The sequence below is a fragment of the Ammodytes marinus genome (genome assembly GCF_949987685.1).
Source record: "Ammodytes marinus genome assembly, chromosome: 10".
NCBI classification, from domain to species: domain Eukaryota; kingdom Metazoa; phylum Chordata; class Actinopteri; order Uranoscopiformes; family Ammodytidae; genus Ammodytes; species Ammodytes marinus.
This window is the reverse complement of record NC_137214.1, coordinates 17,737,648-17,760,632: the sequence shown is the minus strand read 5'-3', so window position 1 is coordinate 17,760,632 and position 22,985 is coordinate 17,737,648. Positions and strand designations below refer to the sequence as shown.

The 22,985-nt window shown below is 40.7% G+C and overlaps 2 protein-coding genes across 2 annotated transcripts; both read left to right on the top strand.

Annotated features, from left to right (window-relative positions):
- The first annotated feature begins 959 nt into the window (after nucleotides 1–959).
- Nucleotides 960–12,688, top strand: LOC307256379 (uncharacterized protein). The gene is made up of 6 exons (XM_080035310.1): nucleotides 960–1,655; nucleotides 3,472–3,998; nucleotides 4,669–5,272; nucleotides 5,934–8,390; nucleotides 9,633–9,768; nucleotides 11,475–12,688. Exons 1-6 carry the CDS (start codon nucleotides 1,276–1,278, stop codon nucleotides 11,733–11,735), a joined length of 4,365 nt encoding a protein of 1,454 aa, XP_079891436.1. The 5' UTR covers nucleotides 960–1,275; the 3' UTR covers nucleotides 11,736–12,688.
- Nucleotides 12,689–13,673: 985 nt separating this feature from the next.
- sfxn5b (sideroflexin 5b) lies at nucleotides 13,674–22,921 on the top strand (the record flags this gene model as incomplete). The annotated part of the gene is made up of 14 exons (XM_080035375.1): nucleotides 13,674–13,730; nucleotides 16,612–16,680; nucleotides 18,900–18,977; nucleotides 19,114–19,140; nucleotides 19,253–19,307; nucleotides 19,394–19,419; nucleotides 19,562–19,615; nucleotides 19,926–19,982; nucleotides 20,122–20,187; nucleotides 20,371–20,461; nucleotides 20,784–20,899; nucleotides 21,181–21,266; nucleotides 21,934–22,051; nucleotides 22,303–22,921. The coding sequence occupies 14 exons, from the start codon at nucleotides 13,674–13,676 to the stop codon at nucleotides 22,378–22,380; spliced, it is 978 nt and encodes a 325-aa protein (XP_079891501.1). The 3' UTR covers nucleotides 22,381–22,921.
- Between the last annotated feature and the right edge of the window lie 64 nt (nucleotides 22,922–22,985).

Here is a 22,985-nt window from a genome sequence, read left to right as displayed (position 1 = left end):
ATCTATCTATCTATCTATCTATCTATCTATCTATCTATCTATCTATCTATCTATCTATCTATCTATCTATCTATCTATCTATCTATCTATCTATCTATCTATCTATCTATCTATCTATCTATCTATCAAAGCAAACTACACTTCACACACCGATTCGTCACTGATCTCCACCAGATGGCGCTAAAGCACCAAGTATAGCACTAACACCACAGTCGCCCACCAGTGGAAGATGTTCTAAAGCCAAAATCAAGACTAAACTGTCACTTTGGTTCATGCACAGGCATGTCTAGAAAAAGAGAAATGTTCTTACATCTGGCTATTGCGAGCACTTAATATTGATCAGTGGTTAGGGTATTTGGTTAAAATAAAATATATATATATTTTTTTTTTACAAATTTCAAGATCCAGTTAATTGGTCCAACAACAGCCCTTCAGCGATTCTTAATGTATATGTTTTCTCTAATGCAAGACGTTGACCAAGAGGTTTAGATTGAAAACAATAGTTCCCGAAATAATCAAAGAATTACCAGGATTAGCAAGAAAATACTCTTCTCTGAGAGTTCTGCCCAAAAAACTTGAGCGTCCGCATTTCCTGCTGTTTCACGTTCCGATCAGCAGACCAGACACATGTCTACCCTCCTGTCCCCTCTCTCTCTCTCTCTCTCTCTCTCTCTCTCTCTCTCTCTCTCTCTCTCTCTCTCTCTCTCTCTCTCTCTCTCTCTCTCTCTCTCTCTCTCTCTCTCTCTCTCTCTGACAGCACAGCGCATAGCAGCGTGCACGTGTGTCTGTTGCTCTGATAAAGCTTTGGTTGGGTGTTTCTCTTTAATTCTGCGGCAGCTCCCTCTCACTGTATGCAGGTCTGCTGCTCTGGAGGAGGAGGAGGAGGAGGGCGGGCCGTGAGCAAAATGAGCGCATTTCGGACAGTAAACTCACTGATGTGTGCCGAGCGTGGAAGTCGGCACGCAACGCAACTCGCCTAACTTGGTTTGCATTGATTTAATCTGGGGATGTCATGCGGTGCTTCCAGTTGAACATGGGCTCAGGGTCTGCTGCTGCTGTTGTGTGAAAACTGACCTCGGGTAACCCCTTCGGAGGCTCGGCAGACTTTTGGGGGAAATTCTGCAGAGGTGTTTTTTTTTGGCGCAGCAGCTAAACTCTGCGCAAAGGGGGGGATGATCCCCAAACCCATTGGCAACACAGGAGACTGAGTAAGACAACGATTTTTAAGGGGAGACATAGGCGAGCCTCTGCGCCCCCGACGTGTAGCGGTGCAAGATGATGTCACTGATAGACCTGGACGATGATCAGCGATGGGTGCCCACTCATGTCAATGTCACCGTGCTCCGTGCGAGGGGACTGCGCACCAAGGGCAAGCACGGCAGCCGCTACCTCTACACCATCATCCAGGTGGGCAAGGAGAAGTACACCACTGGGCTGGTGGAGAAGGCGGAGATGCCCGAGTGGAGCGAGGAGTGCTGCTTCGAGCTGCTCCCCGGGATCCTGGAGGACGGCGGCCGGGGCTCCTACCCCCCGGGGAGCGGGGACCTGGTCTTCACCGTCATGCACCGGGTGCTCATCGGGCTAGACGTGTTTCTCGGTCAAACCATCATTCCCCTGGATAGGGTGTTTCAGGAAGGGATGTGTCCCCGAGATGAGTACGTTGATGTGTTTTCATTTGAAATAAGCTACAACCTAGCATGAGTCAGGACAAAGCGTGTAGTTAGTCAGTTTACAAGTCATGTGTTATGTCAGACAAGGACAGGGTTATAGGCCGTTTAGCGATTACAGGAGCATGTCATACAGCTTTTTCATGGGGTTATATGGTATTAGTTTCTTCCCTGCACATGCTTGGACAATCCCCTCACCACCAACCATGTGCTTTCCCAACCCAAAACACAGCAGTATCTGTAGATTGTTTAAAACATGTCTCACTGATTAATTTTCAAAAGAGGAGATAACAGTTCAATAATGAAATGAGATGTGTTGGTGTTTTGCATGATGACACATAAGTCTGCTAAAGCTTGAACACTGTATAAGTCATGGTATTTGTTCATACAGGCCCTCTAAACTGATGGCCTTTATTACTCCAGCAGCAGCTCCCACAATGCACTGCCAATCAACAAGATGATATGCAGTTTCCATTGTGGAATAAATAATGATTTTAGCCAGAAAGCCTCCATCTTTATGCACAATGCACATCCTCCATTTATATCCTCAAATAACTATACCTAACTATTGAGTTATACTGTATTATTATTGATAATAATAACAACTTTATTTATATTGCCCCTTTCAAAAACAAAAGTTACAAAGTGATTTACAACAAATAGTAGGTTAACCATTATAAAAAATAAATAAATAAAAATTATGGAGTATGAACTTAATCAAAAAACAGGCTTTATTGTCCCAATATAACATATGCCATTCCTCTCATCATGTAAATGTATTTCTATTATTTCTTTTGAGTTGACATAATTAAGATAGATGATGTTGATATTAATGACATTTATTGCACTCTACTTTTGTTCTATGATAAATCTTGAAGTATTCGAAATGATTTATGTTGGCTTTTAAATCTCTACGCGATTCCTGTAGCTCATTTAATATACAACAGAGCTGCAAAAAATAATAGTTGGCTGCTGTTGCCTTGAATTGAATGATTTGAACTGACTTAATTATCACAGCAGTTATGACTCATTCAGATACAAATGATAACCTTTCTGAAAATCTGGAGGGTATCTGGACAAATGATACTACTTCAAAGGAGTCATTACAAATGAATATACCTTATTTAGCTGACTGAGTGTTTCCCTTAAACCGAGGATCACCTGTGACTGAGTTATCTACTGTCAGAGTTACTGTTTTTGTTTACTCTTTTGGTGAATCCTTAATATGTGGCTCTAAGTCTTATCTTTAGAGAGATGGGTCAACAGTATTGACTCACCAGAAACACGTGAAATATGTCTACTGTCAACAGCGAAGAGCACAATAGAGCAAAGTGATACAACACATCTGGCTTTAATTGTGGGCTCTCCGCCCTCTCTATGCTCAGTGAAGCTCACACTGAATTCCTGCTGTTAGTTTTGGCTCTGCAACACTTTCTCTGCACCACTCCAATGGATTTAGGAGGCAGGAACAGAGGGAGGATTTCATTGGTTGCACTCTTAAAGCAGTGTTGCCCATGTAGCACATGGGTGTTTCATGGGTGAACCCAGAGGAAATTGGGTTGTGATTTCCTGCTCTGCGGCCTGCTGTCAATGTCAGGAGCAAGAGATTATGTAATATGTGGAAAGCATGTAAAGGAAATCAGTGTTTGGTTTTGTTGCTCGTTTTGTCCCAGGGAACATCCAGATGACACATCTTAGCAGCCTCTAATTATTTGTTCTTTTGCATAGCATTACATATCAGATACCCAGCAAAATGACTGTCACAGTGTGGATGCCAACTGTCCCTTTTCTTCCATGGTTTCAGATGGTTCAAGCTCAACTCTAAGGCGGGTAGAAAGGAGAAGGAACGCGGTGAACTTCAGGTAACAGTCCAGTTCACTCGAAACAACATGACAGCCAGCATGTTCGACCTCACCATGAAGGACAAACCTCGCTCTGCTTTTGGTAAGCTCAAGGACCGCGTCACAGGGAGGAAGAGGGGGGACGTGGAGTCTTCCTCAGCCATTGTGCCCGGCCGCTTTGCTGTGTCAGGATCCGCGGGGCAGCCGTTTGGAGAGCAGGGAGGAGTTCCGGTGCAGTCATCTGATGTGGAGATAGCGGAGGAGAAGAGGAGCAAGATGAAAGATTTCTTCAAAGGAAGACTGCGCAAGTCATCTGACACCAGGTCGTGCTCATCACTGGCTTCAGATAACAGCATGTCTTCCATGGCCAGTGATAGCCCCGGCCCTCCACCCAGCCTGGACCTGCTATCAGACCCTCCCAGCTCTCCCATCTACACTAGCAAAGTGAGAGTGGACAGCCACTATGGACAGACAGATTTAGCTAAAAAAGGTATGCTTCGATAGATTCATATGCATGACATTAAGTCTTAAGGTATTGCCTCATTAAAAAATAAAAATAAATACAGAAACATACTCTTTTTAGCTATCACTCTCTCTGTACCCATCACAGGAAAGGAACCAGCACATACTATATAAGTCATATCAATTTAAATGCATTCTCACAATATATAGGCTAATGTTATTTTTTTGACACAAATACTCATGAACTAACATTAACTTATATTTGATAAGGATCACTTAAGTTTGAAATATCACAGAATTATGACCAAAATATTTACTCCGTGGGACAGTAAACTGTAGAAAACAAACTCTCAGTTGGACAATCTATGTAATGTTGGCACTGTTTCTAAATAACAGATGACAGCAAACAATTATAACTTGTTTACTGTAAACTTTTGTTTTTCTAATGTTTATTACGAAGTCTTGTGCAGAGCAGAGCACAATATACTCTTCAGGTTTGAGCCAGGAAGCTACCTCAAACATATATTTGTCATTTCTGTACGCAATATGTATACCCTATATCAATATATCTGTGATAGCTGAAAAAGATCATTCCTTCAAGAGTTGATGCGAAGTAATTGAGTGAAATTACCTTTGTTCACATAAAAAAGAAAGAACATATTTGTCTTCTTAACCCAGTTCTTCCCTCCCACCAACAGTGCTCACCAGCCAGCACACCACAAAGGTTCTCACACACAAGAGAGCTTTCAGCGATGAAGCAAGTAAGATCACGACAGCCTTCCCTCGATCAAATCTTGCAGTGGAGTCTCTCAAGGGTCAGACCATGACTCAGTCCAAGTCTTCCCTGTGTATAAATGGAAGCCACGTCTATGACTCCGAGCCATCTACCCCAAAGAGCTTGGGGGCCCACCAGTCCAAGATGGTCCTGCTGGAGAAGTGCTCCCCTCTATCTCGCTCCCTGCAGAACCTCACAAAGAGAAGTGAGGACAAAGGTTCCTTCGCAGAGGGCAGACGTTGGTCCTTTGACAAGACAAAGAAAGAGGAGAAGGAGGAAGAAAAAGAAGCTCAAGCATCGTCTCTCTCAACTCAGCAAGCTCAGACAGGGGGTTTGCAGGGTGCAATGCCAGTGGTCTCCTCTACGGCAGGTTCACCGGACAAAGGGAGGAAGCTAAGAAAGACGTTATTCTCTGGAGGGAGGAGTGATTCCCTCCCAGCTAAGTCAGACCTGAACCAAGCTGCTTCGACATCCGAGGGGAGGCTGAGAGGTTGGTTTGGCTCCGGAGACTCCCAGAATAAGCCAAGGTGAGTTGAGGTTGTTTGCAGGATTGCCTCTGGCCTCAACAGTGTTTGATGAATGTTCTTTCTGTCCTGGTTACAACAGGCACGTGGGTGGCCTGCATTCAGTTGGGTGTGTCCTCCTGAGTTCAGTGTTTGCTCTGCTCCCTGCTCATTTGAAGATGGAATTTATTTAGTCCATATGCTTTCTCCATTGAACGACCATGCCGTATCATCACATGCTATATTTTCCACGAGTAGCACTCCGACATTTCCATTTTCTTTATCAGCTTGTGTATATGTATGTTTCTCTATCAAAGATGAAACATCACTGTGCTTTGGGTAAATGCTCTCACAAAATGATGTAAAGAAAAGCGTGTTGTCCATATTGATATGAGCTCACCCAATTTTGGAATTGGTCTTGGAACGGCTATGATGCTTTATTTCAGTTTTGCTTGATTCTTTTGCGAATGTGCACAGTCCTTCAATTTTTTTAAATATAATTTGTGTTACTGTTTTCATATTTCTTTCATTTGACCAGTTGTATATCTACTGATGTTAGCTGAGTTACAGCATTGTCCCACTTTGTTGGTTGTCTTTTCTGTTTGTACCAGAAAGATTTTTCCTCATATGGTGACCTGGCACATCATTAACTAAGAGGACTATTGTGCCCTATTTTCCTCCACAGGCTGGAAGTTTCTCCTAAAGTAGAAAGCAGCTCAGATGTACCCCCTTCCCTCCCTCCCCGCTCCCCTGTTCCCCCACTGAGCTCCTCCCCCTCAGGGCATGTCTCACCTGATGACTGCTATCACACCAATCCCTTCACTCCCTCTCCATCTCCTTCCTCCACACCCATCTCCCCGTCCAATCCTTTTCCCTCACATTCGCAGCGCAACCCCTTCTATGAGGACCTCATAGCTGAAGAGTCACGAAGGTCCCCTCCTTTTGCGCCTTGCTCCTCTTCTGGCTCATCCCCCTTTCATTACACAACTCTGCCCTCACAGCTGCGCACACCCAGCCCTGCTCATGATGTTAATGCTGCAAATATGGCTTCCATAAAGCGGGATCGCCCCAGGCCAGTAGCTAGACAGATATCTCTCCCTGCGTTATTACCCAAAGCAGCCACACCGAATTCCACTGGCCATTCTGCCCCTCGCTCCATGTCAGAGAGTGGAGGAGAATGTGATGACTCGTTTGATGCCTTTGCCTCCAGCAGGATCAACTCACCTAATGGGAGTATTCCTCAGAAACATTACAGAACCATTACTTCCTCCATTAGACCAAGTTATCTTCCGATTAATACCAATAATCATGCACACGAGCTGCAAACATGCGAAGAGGAGCCTCCACCTTTGCCTCCAAGGAGACCCTTAAGAACTTCGGTCAATGAGATCTACTCGGATGGCTGGCTGCACAGAGGTCAAGAGCTAGCGGTCCACAAAGAAGCCTACCTCCTTTCACAGACCGGCGTGGCCTCGCTTCAATGTGGAAAAGAAGGAGAATGCAAGAATAACAGTATATCTCCAGACCCTCACATGAGCAGCGACATCTCTGAGTCTCTCAGCGTCCACTCTCAACCCGGCACAAATGTCATTTTAGAAGAAAAGCTCAAAAAGTTCAAATATGAGCCTTTGGAAGACGAAGCAGACTTTTGGGGTGGGATGTTATTTGAGCAAGACCTGTATGGACGTGTATGTAGAGGTAACCATGGACAACCCAAAGTCAACAGCCATCGTTTATCATTGAACACCGAAGAAACTGTTGGAGACAAGATCAAATCTATGCACTCTGGACCTAAAATGGTTCTTGATAGTGAGATATCTGTTGCGGACCTTTTGTCATCTGCAACTCCTTCCAAGTCAGATGCAAAGGTACTAGATGTTAAAACCACTCCAGTAGAGGAGTTAAAGTCTTGTCCACCTGAAACAACATCCATCAACAATAATGTGTCTTTCTCTCTAACCTTAGAAGATCTGAACATGAATGTGAATGACTCAGATTTCAGTTTTATTGATTCAGATGGTTCTTCTCATTCCGAGGTAGTTGATACTCTCAAAGGCATTAACAGTTTTGGTGGGACTTTCCCACTACCAACAGCAGAGTCACAGATAGCCGCTTACCATGCAGAGACAGTGACCACTCCTGGTGAAATGTTCACTTTGAAGGACACCTACATACCGGAGATGAACTCTTCCTTTGAAATAACTGCAGCGTCTAACAAATTGTGCAAAGTCTCTCCAGTTTGCCAAGACAATTGCCAAGATTGTCGATGTGAACAGAATATCTTGGTACCACAGGGTAACTCCAGGGTTAACAGTCGTGAGATTGCTGCTTTATTGTCACAAAATCAAACTTCTAAGCAACCCAATCTTGAAACTGAATCCAGGGAAGATCTTTCGGGAAGTGATTTTAAAAAGACACAAAAGGACTTTGATGATAATGGAAACCCACAAGCTAAAATAGGTTCACAGGAGACATTTTCTGGAGTGGTTAGTGCACGTCTTAGACCGAAGGGATTGTCCCGACAGAACAGCTGTGGCAGTCCAAACAACCAAAGCAAAAGTGGAGACAGAGAGTTTGAACAGTTATTGTCACTTGTTCAAAATATTTCAGGAGTCGGCGAGGGGCCGTTGTCTTATCAGCCCACTAAATCAGCTCTTTCTTCCTTACTGGCATTTAATAAACAAACAGATTTGCAAGGAGATCAAACGTCACACATTTCTGCAGAACACAACACAAGTTCTCTTCTGGCAGAAAATTGCAGAGCAGGAAAATCCTCCAACATCAGTTTTGAAGACCTTCACGCAAAGGTAGCACCCAACTCGAGAACCCCTTCAAAGTCAAAGATTGGGCAATCTTTGCAAGAGTCTGAACCCTCTTCTCCCTCCACCCCTTGCACACTCACCCTGTCAGCTGACGCACAAGCCACACAGCATCCTACCCCTTTTTGTTGCCCCTCCATATATCCCTCAAGCATTGGGCTGAGTGCTGGAGCCAGCACTACTGTGACCGTGGCCCCCTACACCTCATCTTCCTCCTCCTACTCTACCACCTCCACCACAGACCAGCCCCTGGTCGATGCACGGCACTCACTTTTGCCTGAGGAGACTCAGCCAGCTAACAACCTGCCCCCTCAGGAGAGCAGGTGAGAATCCTCAGACTAGGATGTGGCTTTAGTAGATATTTATAAACTGATGAAAATCTAGAATAAGAGACACAATTTCCACATCCATCACAAAACACATAATGTTTATAAATTAATTACTTTGCTCTGATTGTTGTTTAATGATGGCCTGGCTTGTTTGATGTTGAATGCATGCATGCCTTTATCAGTTCTCTCTTTTTCATCCAAAGTGGTTGGATGACACCTGCAGCACTGTTCTTGGCTTTGCTTCATATTTATGTTTTCATCTCATTATTCAGCTTCTTGTCGTCTTACACTTGTTTCTGCTCTTGCTGCTACTTTGCCCACCTGATGCATCACGTCCAGGAAATCTGGAATCTTAAAATGAAAGCTAACTGCCAGTGCCATTGCGTCTGTAGGGTTGTCTTGGTCAGAGATTCTGTTTCAGTCAGTATAACTGTAATTTCAGACTTAAGGCTCCCCAAAACAAAGGGCAGAACATAGTTGATATGTATATAAGTGTACATATGATGTACTGTATTCTTAGAAAATGAGTTGAGGACAGTAACAGTGCCTCTCTAGGGTGCGAGGATTAAATCATTAAGGGGATTAAAGATTTGTAATGTGTTGCAGTTCAGAGGGCCTCAAGCATCTAGTTGCAAACATGGGTTCAGTCTCTAGAAGCAATTTATGAATGTACTTTGTTGGGATATGCACATGCATTTTTTGGCTTGGATACAAAGGACTATAGAGTCACTGCTACTCAGCCATTGTATTATCTATATTTAATTTGGTTTGGTATATCAAAAATTAAGGCAAAAACATGAAGTGTTATCTCATAAACCCAATTATTTGCTCTGATGTGATCACAAAGTGGCTTTGATTTCTCTAGATTTATTCTAATTGTCTGTTTCTATAACATTCCCTTGTTCTTGTTGTTGTTGTTGGTGTTGTTTTTGTTGTCATCGTCGTAGAGTCAATCCTATGACGGTTTCATCCTTGAGTAGCAAGCGAGTCACTGCACTCACATTTGAGTAAAACTCCTGTTATTGCTGCAGTTATTGAAGCACAACAACACAAGTTGCTTCTTAAATCTTTCCTAGATATTGCTTTCTATTTCTTTAAAGAATCAAGGGTCAAATGTACCTTTATCTGGAAGCGTGTGATCATTTAACCATACAAGACATTAACAAACAATTAATCACATTTAATAAACACAAAGTTCACCATGTTTAAATACTAGTGCTGACCTCTACTTTGCAGACCTCATCCAGTGAAGCCATTGACCTCCAGCCAATTAGAGAAGAAGGATGGCCGTTCAGTTCTGGAGAAGCTGAAGTCAACCATCCACCCTGGACGCGCCGCCCACCAGGTTACAGCTGAGCCTGAGAGGATTCAGGTACTGTGAAACAAAAACACAACTGCCTTTATTGATCCTTTGTAATCGCCAAAACCAATCAAATCATAACAGTGATTTGTAAGCTTAGAATAATCCTTTTCATATAATGGTTTGCGATATTTCCAATTTAACTGTAAAAAGACATTACACACCATTTAATAGTGGTGTATGCTGGTAAGGCCAATTAAGATTGTTTTAAATATAAAAGATAAAAAAGATTCAATAGAATATGATGCTTTACCCAAATGTATATACAAGTACAGTTTAAATTATTACTATTAACTATATAGCCAATGGAGGAAACATTATTAACTGTGAATTACTATTTAAAAAATCAAAGGTTATTTTTAAACAGAACCTTTCATTATATGCCTACATAGTTAAACTTACATGTTCATTCAGCAGAAATGTTACTTATAATGGATTAGTTTACAGTGGGGTTTTAGTACTTTTACGGATCTGTATTCTTCCACTGCATCAAAGAATGCAGCTGCCTGCTACCTACTGTGCCCTGTTAGACCACGGTTACTTCCAACACTTGGAAGAGAAATGCTGATCCCATTACTCCTCAGCCTCAGGTGTGACATAATTATTTGGCCCAGATAACAGTGTTCCTAAAAGTATGCTTTTAGTCTTCCTGTAACACTTAGGACTGCTTCAGTAACAGTGTGTCAAGCAGTGAGATGATATGGCTGGATGTTGATGCTGTTTAGGGGAAATTAATGGAGGAATGAGTTTCCAGGTCCTTCCACCAACAGTCTTACAACTGGCATTCAGGATCCAAAAATCACAGTCAATTTTCAAAATATACCCATAATGCTGTCTGAGTCCCCCTTTTGGAAACAGTGAAGGAACTAAGTTATAAAGATGTCATACTACTAATGTAAAGAAAGCCATTAGGTCCACAATCAGGTCCCTCCTTGAGCATTTATAAACACCAGCACGTGTACTTGGTGTTAATAAAAACACTGCAGAAGCAACACTGTTAGGATGACTTAATTGTTTCCTGTGACTCAATACATTTTTTACCACCTGAAACCCCCCATAATATGGCGTAGTCAACATTTTAGGATAGCAGTAAGCAAGTCATTTTAATCACAATTTCTCATTTGGAGGAATAGTTTGACAGTTTTGGACAAATGTTTATTTGCTATGTTGCTGAGAGTTACAGTAGGTGAGAATATTGATATGACCTTAATGTCTGTATGGAGACACAGTCAGGAGAGAGTTAGCTTATCTTGTCTCAAAGACCTGGTAAAATCGAGGGAAACAGCTAGCCTGGCTCTGTCCAAAAGCAAAAACCCCTAAACCTCTAAAACTCACATATAAACATGTTGTTTATTTAGTATATCTTCTCATGTAACTCTTCTTCTTCTTCTTCTTCTTCTCTTCTTCTTCTTCTTCTTCTTCTTCTTCTTCTTCTTCTTCTTCTTCTTCTTCTTCTTCTTCTTCTTCTTCTTCTTCTTCTTCTTCTTCTTCTTCTTCTTCTTCTTCTTCTTCTTCTTCTTCTTCTTCTTCTTCTTCTTCTTCTTCTTCTTCTTCTTCTTCTTCTTCTTCTTCTTCTTCTTCTTCTTATTATTATTATTATTATAATATTGCCAAGCCTGTAATAAACATATACCAGTGCGTGTTGAACTGCTCCTTTAAGTGTGACATTTACCCGCCAGCACATATTCATGGCCTCTTCCATCTCTACCCTCTCACAGGAGTTGACAGTGATCAACACGGCCCAGTACCAGCACCTGACCAACATGGAGCTGATCTCCCTGCTGCTGCAGCAGGAGATGGACATGCAGAAGCAGCAGGCGGCCTCAGAGCAGCAGGAGGCACAGCTGCACAAATGTGAGAATGAACTTAAAAAGGTCAAGGCACAGGTTCGAGACATGGAGGACTACATTGATAATCTCTTACTGCGGATCATGGAGCAGACGCCCACGCTGCTTCAGGTGCGCACTAGACACAAGTGACCACCGTTTTATTGTGTCTATGGTGTTTAGCACACAATGTATGATCTTCTAGAATACTGTTTCCTCAAGATTTAAGATTGGAAATCACTGTTCTAGAGAGAGAGTCAAACAAATATTCCACACAGTCAGATCACACAATCTTCCAGGTCTTCTCACTGCTAATACTGCCCTGTTGATGTAGACAAGATATTACCCAACATGCATGCTGGTTGCAATGACAATTTGGTAGAAAAGAAAACAGAACTGAATACGAAGAGAAAAAGCTTTTATCAAAGTGGATGCAAATGATTATTTTATCAATGCTTACTAGAATAATTTAAGGTAGTCAGCTGCTTTAAACATTAAACTCGCTGCTTTCACATGTGCATAAAATAAAAGACTGCCAGAGAAAACACTTTTTGGAATTTCATCAAATGTGTTCCTCTGGTAAAATATGGTGTTATCTCATGTAACCTTAAACATTGCAACTGAGGAAGTGCAAAAACTAAATTTTGACACAATTTTCCACTCAAACTGTTTTATCAAATGTCAGGTGCACAAAGGTTACCTTAGTTAATTTTCATGTTTTCAAAAAGAATTTAAGAAAGGCTAAAAACACTTCATAAAATGCTGTGCTGCAATGTGAATACTATAATAAGAAATGTTTCTGCATAAACATTGGTGTATGATAAAAAAAAATATATATTAATGTTTGTGCCCTAAAGGACTAAAGAGGATGAAGACTTATTGTTTTGTATTTTATTTATTTGTTTTGTTTGTTAACACACAAAACCACTAGAATGTTTGAATATATTTTTATGTTTTGGTGAAAAAGCAACATTAAACTGAAAAAGTAACAAAGCATCACAGCAGTAAAAGAGTGCTATAAGTTATTTCTAAAATGTACTTTTGCCATGATAATATATTCTCCAAAATCACTCTAGTACCACTGTAGCTACTTGCAATGCTTTACATGACCGCATTACTGTACTGTAATATAATAAAGTGCACATGAACTAACGTTTCTAATGAGTTTATGTTTGTTACTGACCGGAGCTCAGTGTGTATGCTGCAGTAATGCTTACTCTCCACTAGAGAGCACTACACAGTTAGATTGGAAACCTGCTGGTTCAGCATACAGTACCTTTTCCTCTGCTTGGCAGATTCACAGTTTACATACATTTCTGATAAAACAGCACAAGCCTGTTTGTTGTTCATATGGAGTTCCCATGAGGGTTATTGTATGTTTGGATCAGTCTAACGTGGAACAGCAGCTTTCCATTTTACTTCCCAATTAGTTGTAAAGATGAGAGAATAGTCCTACAGAGATGTTACTGTATTAGCAACATGTCACTATTTATACTGCACAATGCGTCATATAGTGTTATATAGGCTTCTAAATCAATTATGTGAATATTCTTCTTGAATCATCTCAGAATATGTTGTTAAGTCTATAATCGCTATATTATGCGATTTTTTTTGTGTAAAATCTCCATCTGAAGGGTAGGCTTCTATGCATATGGTTATTTACACTTTTCTTATTTTTTTTTGTATCATCAAGTGAACCTGAAAGCAGCTCGGCTGATGCATCTACTCCTTTATATGTCCATGATCGACTCCCTACCAGCTCCCTGCAGACACAGGCTATTGCTTTTTTCAGGCCACACCTCTTCACATCCAAGATGATTAATTGACACCCATGGGTGCGTACACCAACTGTTTATCCCTCCCCAAGATCAATTGGAGCGGTTATGCAATTGCTTTCACCTCATCGATTCTTTGGGATGTGTAGTCACGCTGTTCAACTTTGCTTGCGTTCGCGGATACGGGAGGACTACACCTCCCAATAGACAAAGCGACTCGTTGCTCCACTGCTGCTAGTTACACATTGAATGTAGTTCGCTCTACTTGAAAAATCCGTTCATGATTCAGTTCATTGATAAATTATAGTAGGGTGTCATGGCGGAGTCTGCAGCGTGTCCTGCTTTCCAGCTTGGAAGATCCCGATACGACCAGGTAAGTACTCGAATTAATGACATTTAGTTGTTAAGTCTTTCGGGTGGAAAACAACCCCATCCCTTTCCCCGCTCCCCCTCCTCCTGCTGCTACCCTGCTCCGACTGATCTGGATGCTGACACTGTGCAGCCAAAGTTGCCTTTAAACTGCGATCCGAGCCTTTGTTATACAACCGCAATAACTTCCCACTGATAATGAACTCCAGAGTGTTTTTTTACATGAGTTCAGAGTTTATTGCAGCTCTTCTAATATAGGGAAGAATACTAGTCAGTCGGCAGTGTCATGTCGCTGTTAAATCATCTCTGACAGATTCCACACGCCTTGCCTCGGTGCTGCTCAGGGAAAGATTTTATCAGCGTTCAGGTCTGCAACACAGACATATGAGATCTCACGCGTAGGCTACATTCAAAGGCAGGCCATAATTTTTTATTTTTTTGTGAATTTATCGCAACTAATGTGCATTTGTGTTTGTTTTTCTTTCAGTTACAGGCTTTTAATCCCAACTGTTGGACATTTCAGATGACGTGTCTCGAAATGTGCCCATCATTATGTAGGCCTATCACACTTAACGGCCTCAGTTTTTTTTAATTTATTTTCCCAAAGATGCTTTCTGCATCTTGCCCCATCTGTGTTATCGAGATTTATGTGCTGTCAGTCCTTATCTGAAGCCCATTACTCAATTTTTCGCCCTCACAAATGAATTTGCATCGGTCAGCCCTGAGAGATAATGTGACCTTCACGTTAACCGAGGAAGCTGCACGCTGGTTACACTTGGCGAAAGCCATTTATTAAACTGAAGCCTTAAGGGAATTATTAACCGGATGTTAAAGTCCACATACAGATAGTGTAGTCCAAATAAGTCACTAAACATTTTGCACTGCTATTGTCTCAAGTGAGATGAGCTATCAAAACAGTTATTGCAGGTTTTGACAACATGGGAAAACTGTGGAAAAAGAAAAAAGAAAACTACATTTGAGCTAACTTATTTATTCAATCATAGTGTGACAGCGGATCCCAGGGGTCAAGCTTCCTCTGGGCCACATCCTCAAGTTTGTTATGATTTTCTTCTTTTTTTTTCAGTTTGAATTTTTTTTCATCCGACCCAAATAAATCCCTTTTATTTTTCCATCTGCAATCTGAAGTTCATGTCGGGTAGATAAGGGTGCTGTAATCATTTCAGTTCCTTGCGTCAAAAGCAGTTAAAATTAGGCCAGCCCTTGAATCAGCATAAATCTTGCTCCGTTTGTCTTTGCTCTCTGCCGCGCTCCGCGGTCTCTGCTAGCCTTGTTGTGTACTCTCCGGGGAGCTGAAACTCATGCATAATTAAAGCAGGCTCCTCACATGGATCCCCTCTCTACCCCACTATTACAAAACAGCACTGCAGCACATATGGCCTGTCAGAGGAGGAGACATATGATGGAGGAATGACTTTGCGATTCAGTACAGAGAGGTGGTTTATTTACAGTCTTTGTGAGGACTGCATAGGTTTCCAGTCAGTCAAGGACCTGCTGGAAATGCATTGTCTTTCCAAGAATTGTTTCTACCGTTCATAACTGATAAATGTCTCAGAGGGAATCTGATTGAAGCTGCCATGTTTTCGCCTATCTGGTTTGCCAAAGAGACTCTTGGCATACACTGCTATTGGGCCTTTTCAGAATGTTGGCACACATTCTTAGCAATTGGCATGCTGATGAAGACAGTGAAGGGAACAGAGAACAGGGCGCTTGACTAGCAGATCCAAGCTCGGAAGAATGTGTTTGTTAAATAGGGACTTACCCAAAGACTAGTACATCTCCTTAAAAGTTAATCTCAAAAGGCACATTTTACTTTTACAGATAGAGCAAACAAGGATTCATTGTCCTGCATGACAATTTAGACAAAGTGTACAGCAATAGTTTGACAACTTGGGAAATACACTTAATCTTGTTTTTGGAAGAGAAAAGATTAATACCACTCTTGTGTCTGTATGCTAAATATGAAGCTACAACCAGCAGATGGTTAATTTAGCGTAATTGAGCACAAATACTTGAAATGGGTTAATTATAGAAGGTTACAAATCCACCTACCAGCGCCTCTAAACTCTTATTAACATATTGAATCTTGTTTGTTTAAAGGAATAGTTTGACTTTTTATTTTTAGCTTTTAGCCTCACTCACTTTTAGCTCAAGAAAAGGTGACAGAAAACAGTTCCTTTAACTGTGCGTGCATTTTTGAGAATGGTCTCTCATCCAGGTTAGCTAAGCTCAAACACTGGTAGTCATGGGGAGCAGGTCAAAAGATAAACTTCACATACAACTTAACGCTCCTGTTTGCTTGTTGAGACTTGATATTTTCTGAGGTATGTTGTGCTCTATATTTTCACACTTTAAAAATGTAATCATTTTAAAAACAAAATACACACTGAAAGGAAACCAGGAAGTGCCTGTGACGGTCACCTATCTATATAACTCTAGAATGACATAACTTGTAAAATTATAGAGCGCAACATTGCGTGATTTAAGAAAATGTCTCAGAATTTATTTCTGAATTGTCCAGGTGTCTTGATTCTAGAACTACAGATTCATGAGGCTTTGATTAGCATGGCTTTTCAGCCCTCTATAGATCAGCACAGGTGCGATTTGAACCGAGTTTGACAAGCTCCCCGAGTTCAGTTTTTGAACCACAGCAGATATTCTTGTATGACCTGAAAATGCATATCCAGTCGAACAGGTAGGTGTCCATCCTGGTATGCTAGCATGCTGAAATGCGTTGGTAACATGCCTTTGGGGGAACTCGGGGGAGCTCATTGAACACAGATTTTATTTTTTTACAATAATGTTTGATTGAAAAAGGGTATACAATTGCCCCTGCTGTCCCAACTTTGACATTCTATCTTTTCTAGGGTTCCTTCCTCGGCCGTCTGAGACACTGCATAGACATCATTGACCCCAGTACCCTGTTTGTGTCCGAGGTAAACATTTTCATTATCCTGCCGATGTATTGCTTATTGGTGTCTTTTCAACATGGTCAAAGTTGAGAGCTTCCATCCAATATTTCAAAATCAAAATATCGAGGGCTTGGCGCAAAAGGGGCGTAAGTGACATTTTCAGAATTTTACAGGAGAGCAAAAACAAACTTTTTATTGATTGTAAATATTTAACAAAAAACAGCAAATGGAAGCAATCTCTACTTTAATAGAGATTAGAAATGACTTTTATATATCATTTTAAAGGTCTTGATAAGTTCTATCAAATGGTAAAAGAATAACGTCACTAAACATTATACTTTTTGAAATAAAGGCTGAAAACATAAAGGCGTAAGTGAAAACCTTCAGTTGAGCTTGGCGCACAAAAGGCGTAAGTGCATCATAAATAGGCTCAAGAGCTGACAATATGGAGGGATTGCAGAAAAGACCATCATTTATACTACAGAAAAGGTGTTTTTGAATATGTTTGGAGAATTTGATATACCCACATATGATGGAGAACATAGGACACTAAAATAAACACTTTTTTTATTTTTTTATTTTAATAAATCTTTTTTTTTTTTTTTATTAAATATTAATTCCTTGAAGCCTAATCTCTATTAAAGTAGAGATTGATTTCATATGCTGTTTAAATATTTATGATCAATAAAAAGTTTGTTTTTGCTCTCCTGTAAAATTCAGAAAATGTCACTTACGCCCTTTTCGCTCCAAGCCAATACGAGTATTGTCAGCTCTTTAGCCTATTTATGATACACTTACGCCTTTTGTGCGCCAAGCTCAGTGCACTTACGCCTTTTTTGCTCCAAACTCAACTGAAGGTTTTCACTTACGCCTTTATGTTTTTAGCCTTTATTTCAAAAAATAAAATGTTTAGTGACGTTATTCTTTCACCATTTGATAGAACTTATCAAGACCTTTAAAATTATATATAAAAGTCATTTTCGCAAAATATGTCACTTACGCCCCTTTTGCTCCAAGCCCTCGATATACAAAAATAAAAGCAATAATAGCAATTATTACCAGGATGATAGAATATAACCACAGGCCTGCCTTGGTACACAGGTACATTTTCAGGAGTTTCTTAAAAAGTGTCCACAGATGCAGCATTATGGATGTCTGCGGAAAGAAGGTTCCATTGCTTTGGTTGATACAATGAAGGCTCTGTCCCCAAAAGTTTGCAGGCTGGTGTGGGGGTTGGTGAGCAGAACGGTGTCTGAGGACTGCAGATTCCGGAACAGGATATAGGGATAGAGAAGCTCTGATAGGTACTAGGGGGCAGGGGTATAGAGGGATTTGTAGATTTGGGACCTGACCGGTAGACAGTGAAGGTGGATGAGCAAATACTATACATACTAGAGTGGAGCCTGCCCAGGACTTTGTTTTTTTTACCCTATACAGGACTCCATTACACTTATCCAAATGAAAGGTGACTAGGACATGGACGAATGTCTCTGGCACAGTCTAACAGTTAAGGCCGGATCCTGAAAATGTTCTTGCGATGGTGGAAAGCAGTTTTGTTGATTGATTGATTTGTGACTAGAATGAGAGGGTGGAGTCCCAGAATGGCACCCAGGTATGGCAGATGGAGCAGCCAATCACGTCCAGGACAAGATCTTGAGGCAGTTGACAAGGGACTGTAATGGGGAAGCTGAATGGATCGTTAAGGGCTTAGATCCAGCACTCTGTCATCGACATAGAAATGGATGCTTAGACCTTGGTTGAAGATGATCTGACTAAGAGGAAGAGGGGTCCAAGTAGAGAGTCTATGGAAACTGGGGGAAGACTGATATGATTGGGATCTGCAAAGGTGAGGAGGTCATTGGTGATTTTGATGGGGCGGTTTCCATGCTATCGTGTGCTCTGAAGCCAGTTTGAAGGCTTTCATAGAGCTTGTGCTTTGTTGACAAAAGGAAGGAGATCGGCCAGTAGACACGAGGAGCTTCCATAAGGAGGAGAAGAACGCTGAGACAGGCTAAAAGAGGTTAAGGGCACCTGAAGGGTGGTGGTGTCATGGGGGTAGATTGGAGCATTGCTGGTTATCAATGAGACAGGAGTAATGGTGCATCTTGATCTTGAAGAGAGCATATTTATAATTATCAGCGTATCTAATTTCAATATATTCTTGGTACTTTACAAAATCTGTCCAAAACACACAGTATCAACATGAATACATGAACTCCCATTTTCCTTTTCTGTGTTCGTAGAAACAGTTGAAAGAATGTGTTCAACTACTCGACGACTATAAACATGGCAGACTTCTTCCTGGAGTCTCTGATCTTCAAGTATGTTACTGATGTTGATGTCATATACAGTAATAGAGAATATGTTGTAGTATAATACAATTACACCATATGTCCCTATAGGGTGTAAAATAAGATTGAAAATATTTGTCTTTAACTGCACTGCTTGCATTGGCAGCTATGGGAAGCCCAGAAAATCAAGCAGGTAAGTAGGATAACCCCTCATACGTCCTAAGTCTAAGTTAAATGCACCTTCATACATTCAAACCTCTGGGCTCCTGGCAGCATGAGGATGATGTCATGCTCTCTACATGCAGGCCATGATTCATCCTGACACAGGAGAGAAGATCTTCATGCCATTTCGAATGTCAGGTACGACCTCCGATGAAGATCTTTGCTGGAGTTTGTTCCTCATTTTGTCATCCTTTTACACTTACAATCATTTCTTCGCTGTGCAGGTTATGTGCCATTTGGAACGCCAATTGTAAGTCCCATCTGAAGATCATACATTTTAAATCATGCTGTTCATAGTACTTTACTTGGTTGTCATGTTTGGGGATGGATAGAATGAGACTTTGGACTTATTTTGCCCCAAAAATAAGCTCTTATTCCTTGGTCTCATCTAGGTCATTGGCCTTCTTCTCCCAAATCAGACTGTGGTGTCTACCATTATATGGCAGGTACTGTAAACATACAGTATTGTAAAAACCATTGCATTTATTGTACATTTTGAACATCTGTTAATCGCACTTATTTTGTGTACATGCTGTGCTTTCCCACCTGTTCTACAGTGGAATAAGGACATTGTAAAATAAATTTCAGCTGCTCTGTTTACCTCCGTCTGTGTGCTGTAGTAAGCCTCTAATTAACTGTGAAATCAAATCACAGTTCGTCCCTCTGTCTATACTCACTCCCTATCTCCTTCTGTTCCTTTATTTCTCTCTCACCGTCCTTTGTTTCTCCTTATTCCCAATTCCTTCTTTCAAACAGTGGCTGAACCAGAGTCACAATGCCTGCGTGAACTATGCCAACCGCAACGCCACAAAGGTAGTCTCCCTTAAAACCTTTGACATTTTACCTCATTTTGGTTGCTTTTAATATTGAATTAATATTCTTACATACAACACTTCATGTCATTACAATAAGTTTATAACGGTTACACTACATTTATTTTGTCCCTCCCCAGCCTACGCCAACATCTAAGTTTCTTCAAGGCTACGTAGGAGCTGTGTCCAGTGCTGTTTCTATTGCAGTGAGTGTTTCTCTAATTCAGTCACATCAATGTTCACTTTCAGGAAACTAAATCTTTTGCTGTGCAGTGCTGGTAATACTTTTTTATCTTTTGCATGACTGTTGTATTTCTGTAAGTCAGAGCTTGTGTATTTCACCAGGCGTTATATTTATCTGCAACAACATAACTTTTTGTATTTAACAGGTGGGGCTGAATGTGCTGATTCAGAAGGCCAACAAGCTGAGTCCTGCGACCAGAATGATAATTCAGAGACTTGTCCCCTTCCCAGCTGTAGGTAGGTTCTCAAAGGAGCCGATGTAGCGGTTTGTGACGTTTTCTTTTTTTTTATAGTCACAACATATTACTAATGATTCAGATTTCACATGTTACAAATAAGATAATAATGTATAAATCAAACATATTAGAGGTTGTTAATTGTGTTATTATTATCTCTGTATAAACAAATGAAGTTCATAGTTTAAAAAAAAAATGTGTGCTTCTATTTTAATCAGGTTATTTTTAATGTTATATTTTATATTTTTTCTTCTTTTGACCTGTTTTTGTCCAGTGGAAAAAGTGTAAAATTGTGAAAGCTGCCTTTCTTTCTTCATCCTCAGCCAGTGCAAACATCTGTAATGTGGGTCTGATGAGGCACAATGAGCTCTCTGAAGGTATTGACGTGCTGGACGACAGTGGGAATGTGGTGGGATCCTCCAAAATTGCTGCAAAGCATGTGAGTGGCTTTATATTTTATTTATTTTTTGTATACTCAGCATACTCGTTACTTGACTGCGCTGAATGTGTGTGTACACTTTCTGATATACTATATATATTATATATATTTCAGTAACATTCACATTTCATTTTTAAATCTGATACTGGGAAAAATTATCATTTCCTGCTTGGCTCCTGTCACGCAGCACCCATCTGATCTGATGAAAGAGAAAATTAAATCCAACTCATTGCAGTATTTGAAATGAAGCGTGTGCACAATGCTCTCATCCTTCTCCCCAGGCCATCATGGAGACCGCCTTCACACGTGTGGTCCTACCCATGCCGATCTTTGTCCTGCCCCCCATCATCATGTCCTACCTAGAGAGGTTTGTATAGATAAACAATGTATGATAATTAGGTGCTACAGTTATTATTGATTAATTAAAATACATCTTTTACTTCTCTTTAGGTCTTTGAAATGTCAAAAATACACACAGGGAAATCTAAACATTAAAAATACATTTATAAGGCATAGAACATAACAATGCAAACAAACTCAAAAACTTTTTTTCATACTTAAGATTGTCTATTTTGCATCATTTAACATTACAAACGATCTGTTTCATGGTTTGAAAAACCTGCCCTATAACCCAGTTTTTCTCAACTTTACCTTTCTTAAATATTGCTCAGTCTTTTTAGGGCGCCATTTTTTCTTTTCTTTTTTTGGTCAAAAAATACAATTTGAAAGATTTTTGTGTAATGAGCCAGAATCAACATATGTTGTGCCCTGAAGTGCTATCAGGAGTAGGTCACAGAAAGAGAAGAAAACATGAATACAATCTAATAATACAGTTTTTTCTATATTTTCACATAAAATAAAGGAACAAAACTGCAGTCTGACCTAGAACTGAAACTTTTCACACAGACAAAATAAATCTCCCCTAAATCTGCACGTAACATCCAGATCTCCAGATCCAAAAAGAACTGCCAGTATTCATCTGGGATCGATCCACACAGCAGGCTCACGTTTCTTCTCTTCACTGTCTTGTTCAGGATGCGATTCCTGCAATGCAACCGCAGATTGTTGCTGCCCATCCACAGCTTGGTGTGCCTGGTTACCTTCGGCCTCTCCCTGCCTCTGGCCATCAGCCTGTTCCCACAGATGTCTCAGGTAGGCTAACAGTAAAGCATCGCTTCCACTGCCTTTTGCTTCTGATTCAAGGCCAGATGGCAAAGGGAGCAGCTGGGGGGTAAAGAATGTAATTACATATACACCACTTGACATGCAAAAGCTCTTATTCAGCTCTCATTCCAGATGTCTCTTTCCACATCTAATTAGAAGTCAAAGTGATTTTTTTAATGCTTAGAAACTGATTTCAAATTAATCTTGAGTCTGTCTCTTTTTTTTTCTTTTCTCTTCAGATTGAGGTGGCTTGCCTGGAGCCAGAGATCGCCATGGCAACAGATTGCAAGGTGGTGACCTACAACAAGGGTTTATGATGGATGGCATGGTGTGGTAGAGGAGATGTTGGAGTGCATTGTAGGTGTCAGGGACAACTTACACAAGGGTTGGTCCACCACAACAGAGCCTGTAGATCATCATGTAGGCCTACAAACACAGGGTTTCTTAAGATCCCAGCAATTACTCAGTCTCCGTGGCTGAGTCAGAATTGTTTAGTCTTTTCTGTTTTTAAGTAAAAAGAAGAATCTCAGTATAAATAATGAAGATATATTTACTATAAAATTAGATTTTTTTTTTAATTTTCTTTTTAACATTTATACTATTATTAAAATAAGTAAACACAGTGTTTCCCACACATAGGCTATGGTCAAATATGGCTGCTTTTTGACCCAATTACAAAGGTTTATAGTTTAAACCTGCAATACAGTTTTTTTTTGGTAACTTGGCAGGGAATAGAAACAAGCTGTAACCTCAATATAATCACTTTGTGATCAGCAATCAGTTGCTTATTTACACATCCAGCAGGTACTGTGCAACATGGCCTTTTCTGAAAACTGTCCCATGCTGATGAGAGCCGTGAGAGCCAACCAAAACAGTAAAGTTTGTGCTGAAAAAGAAACTTTAGATGAATAAAGTTTGTGCT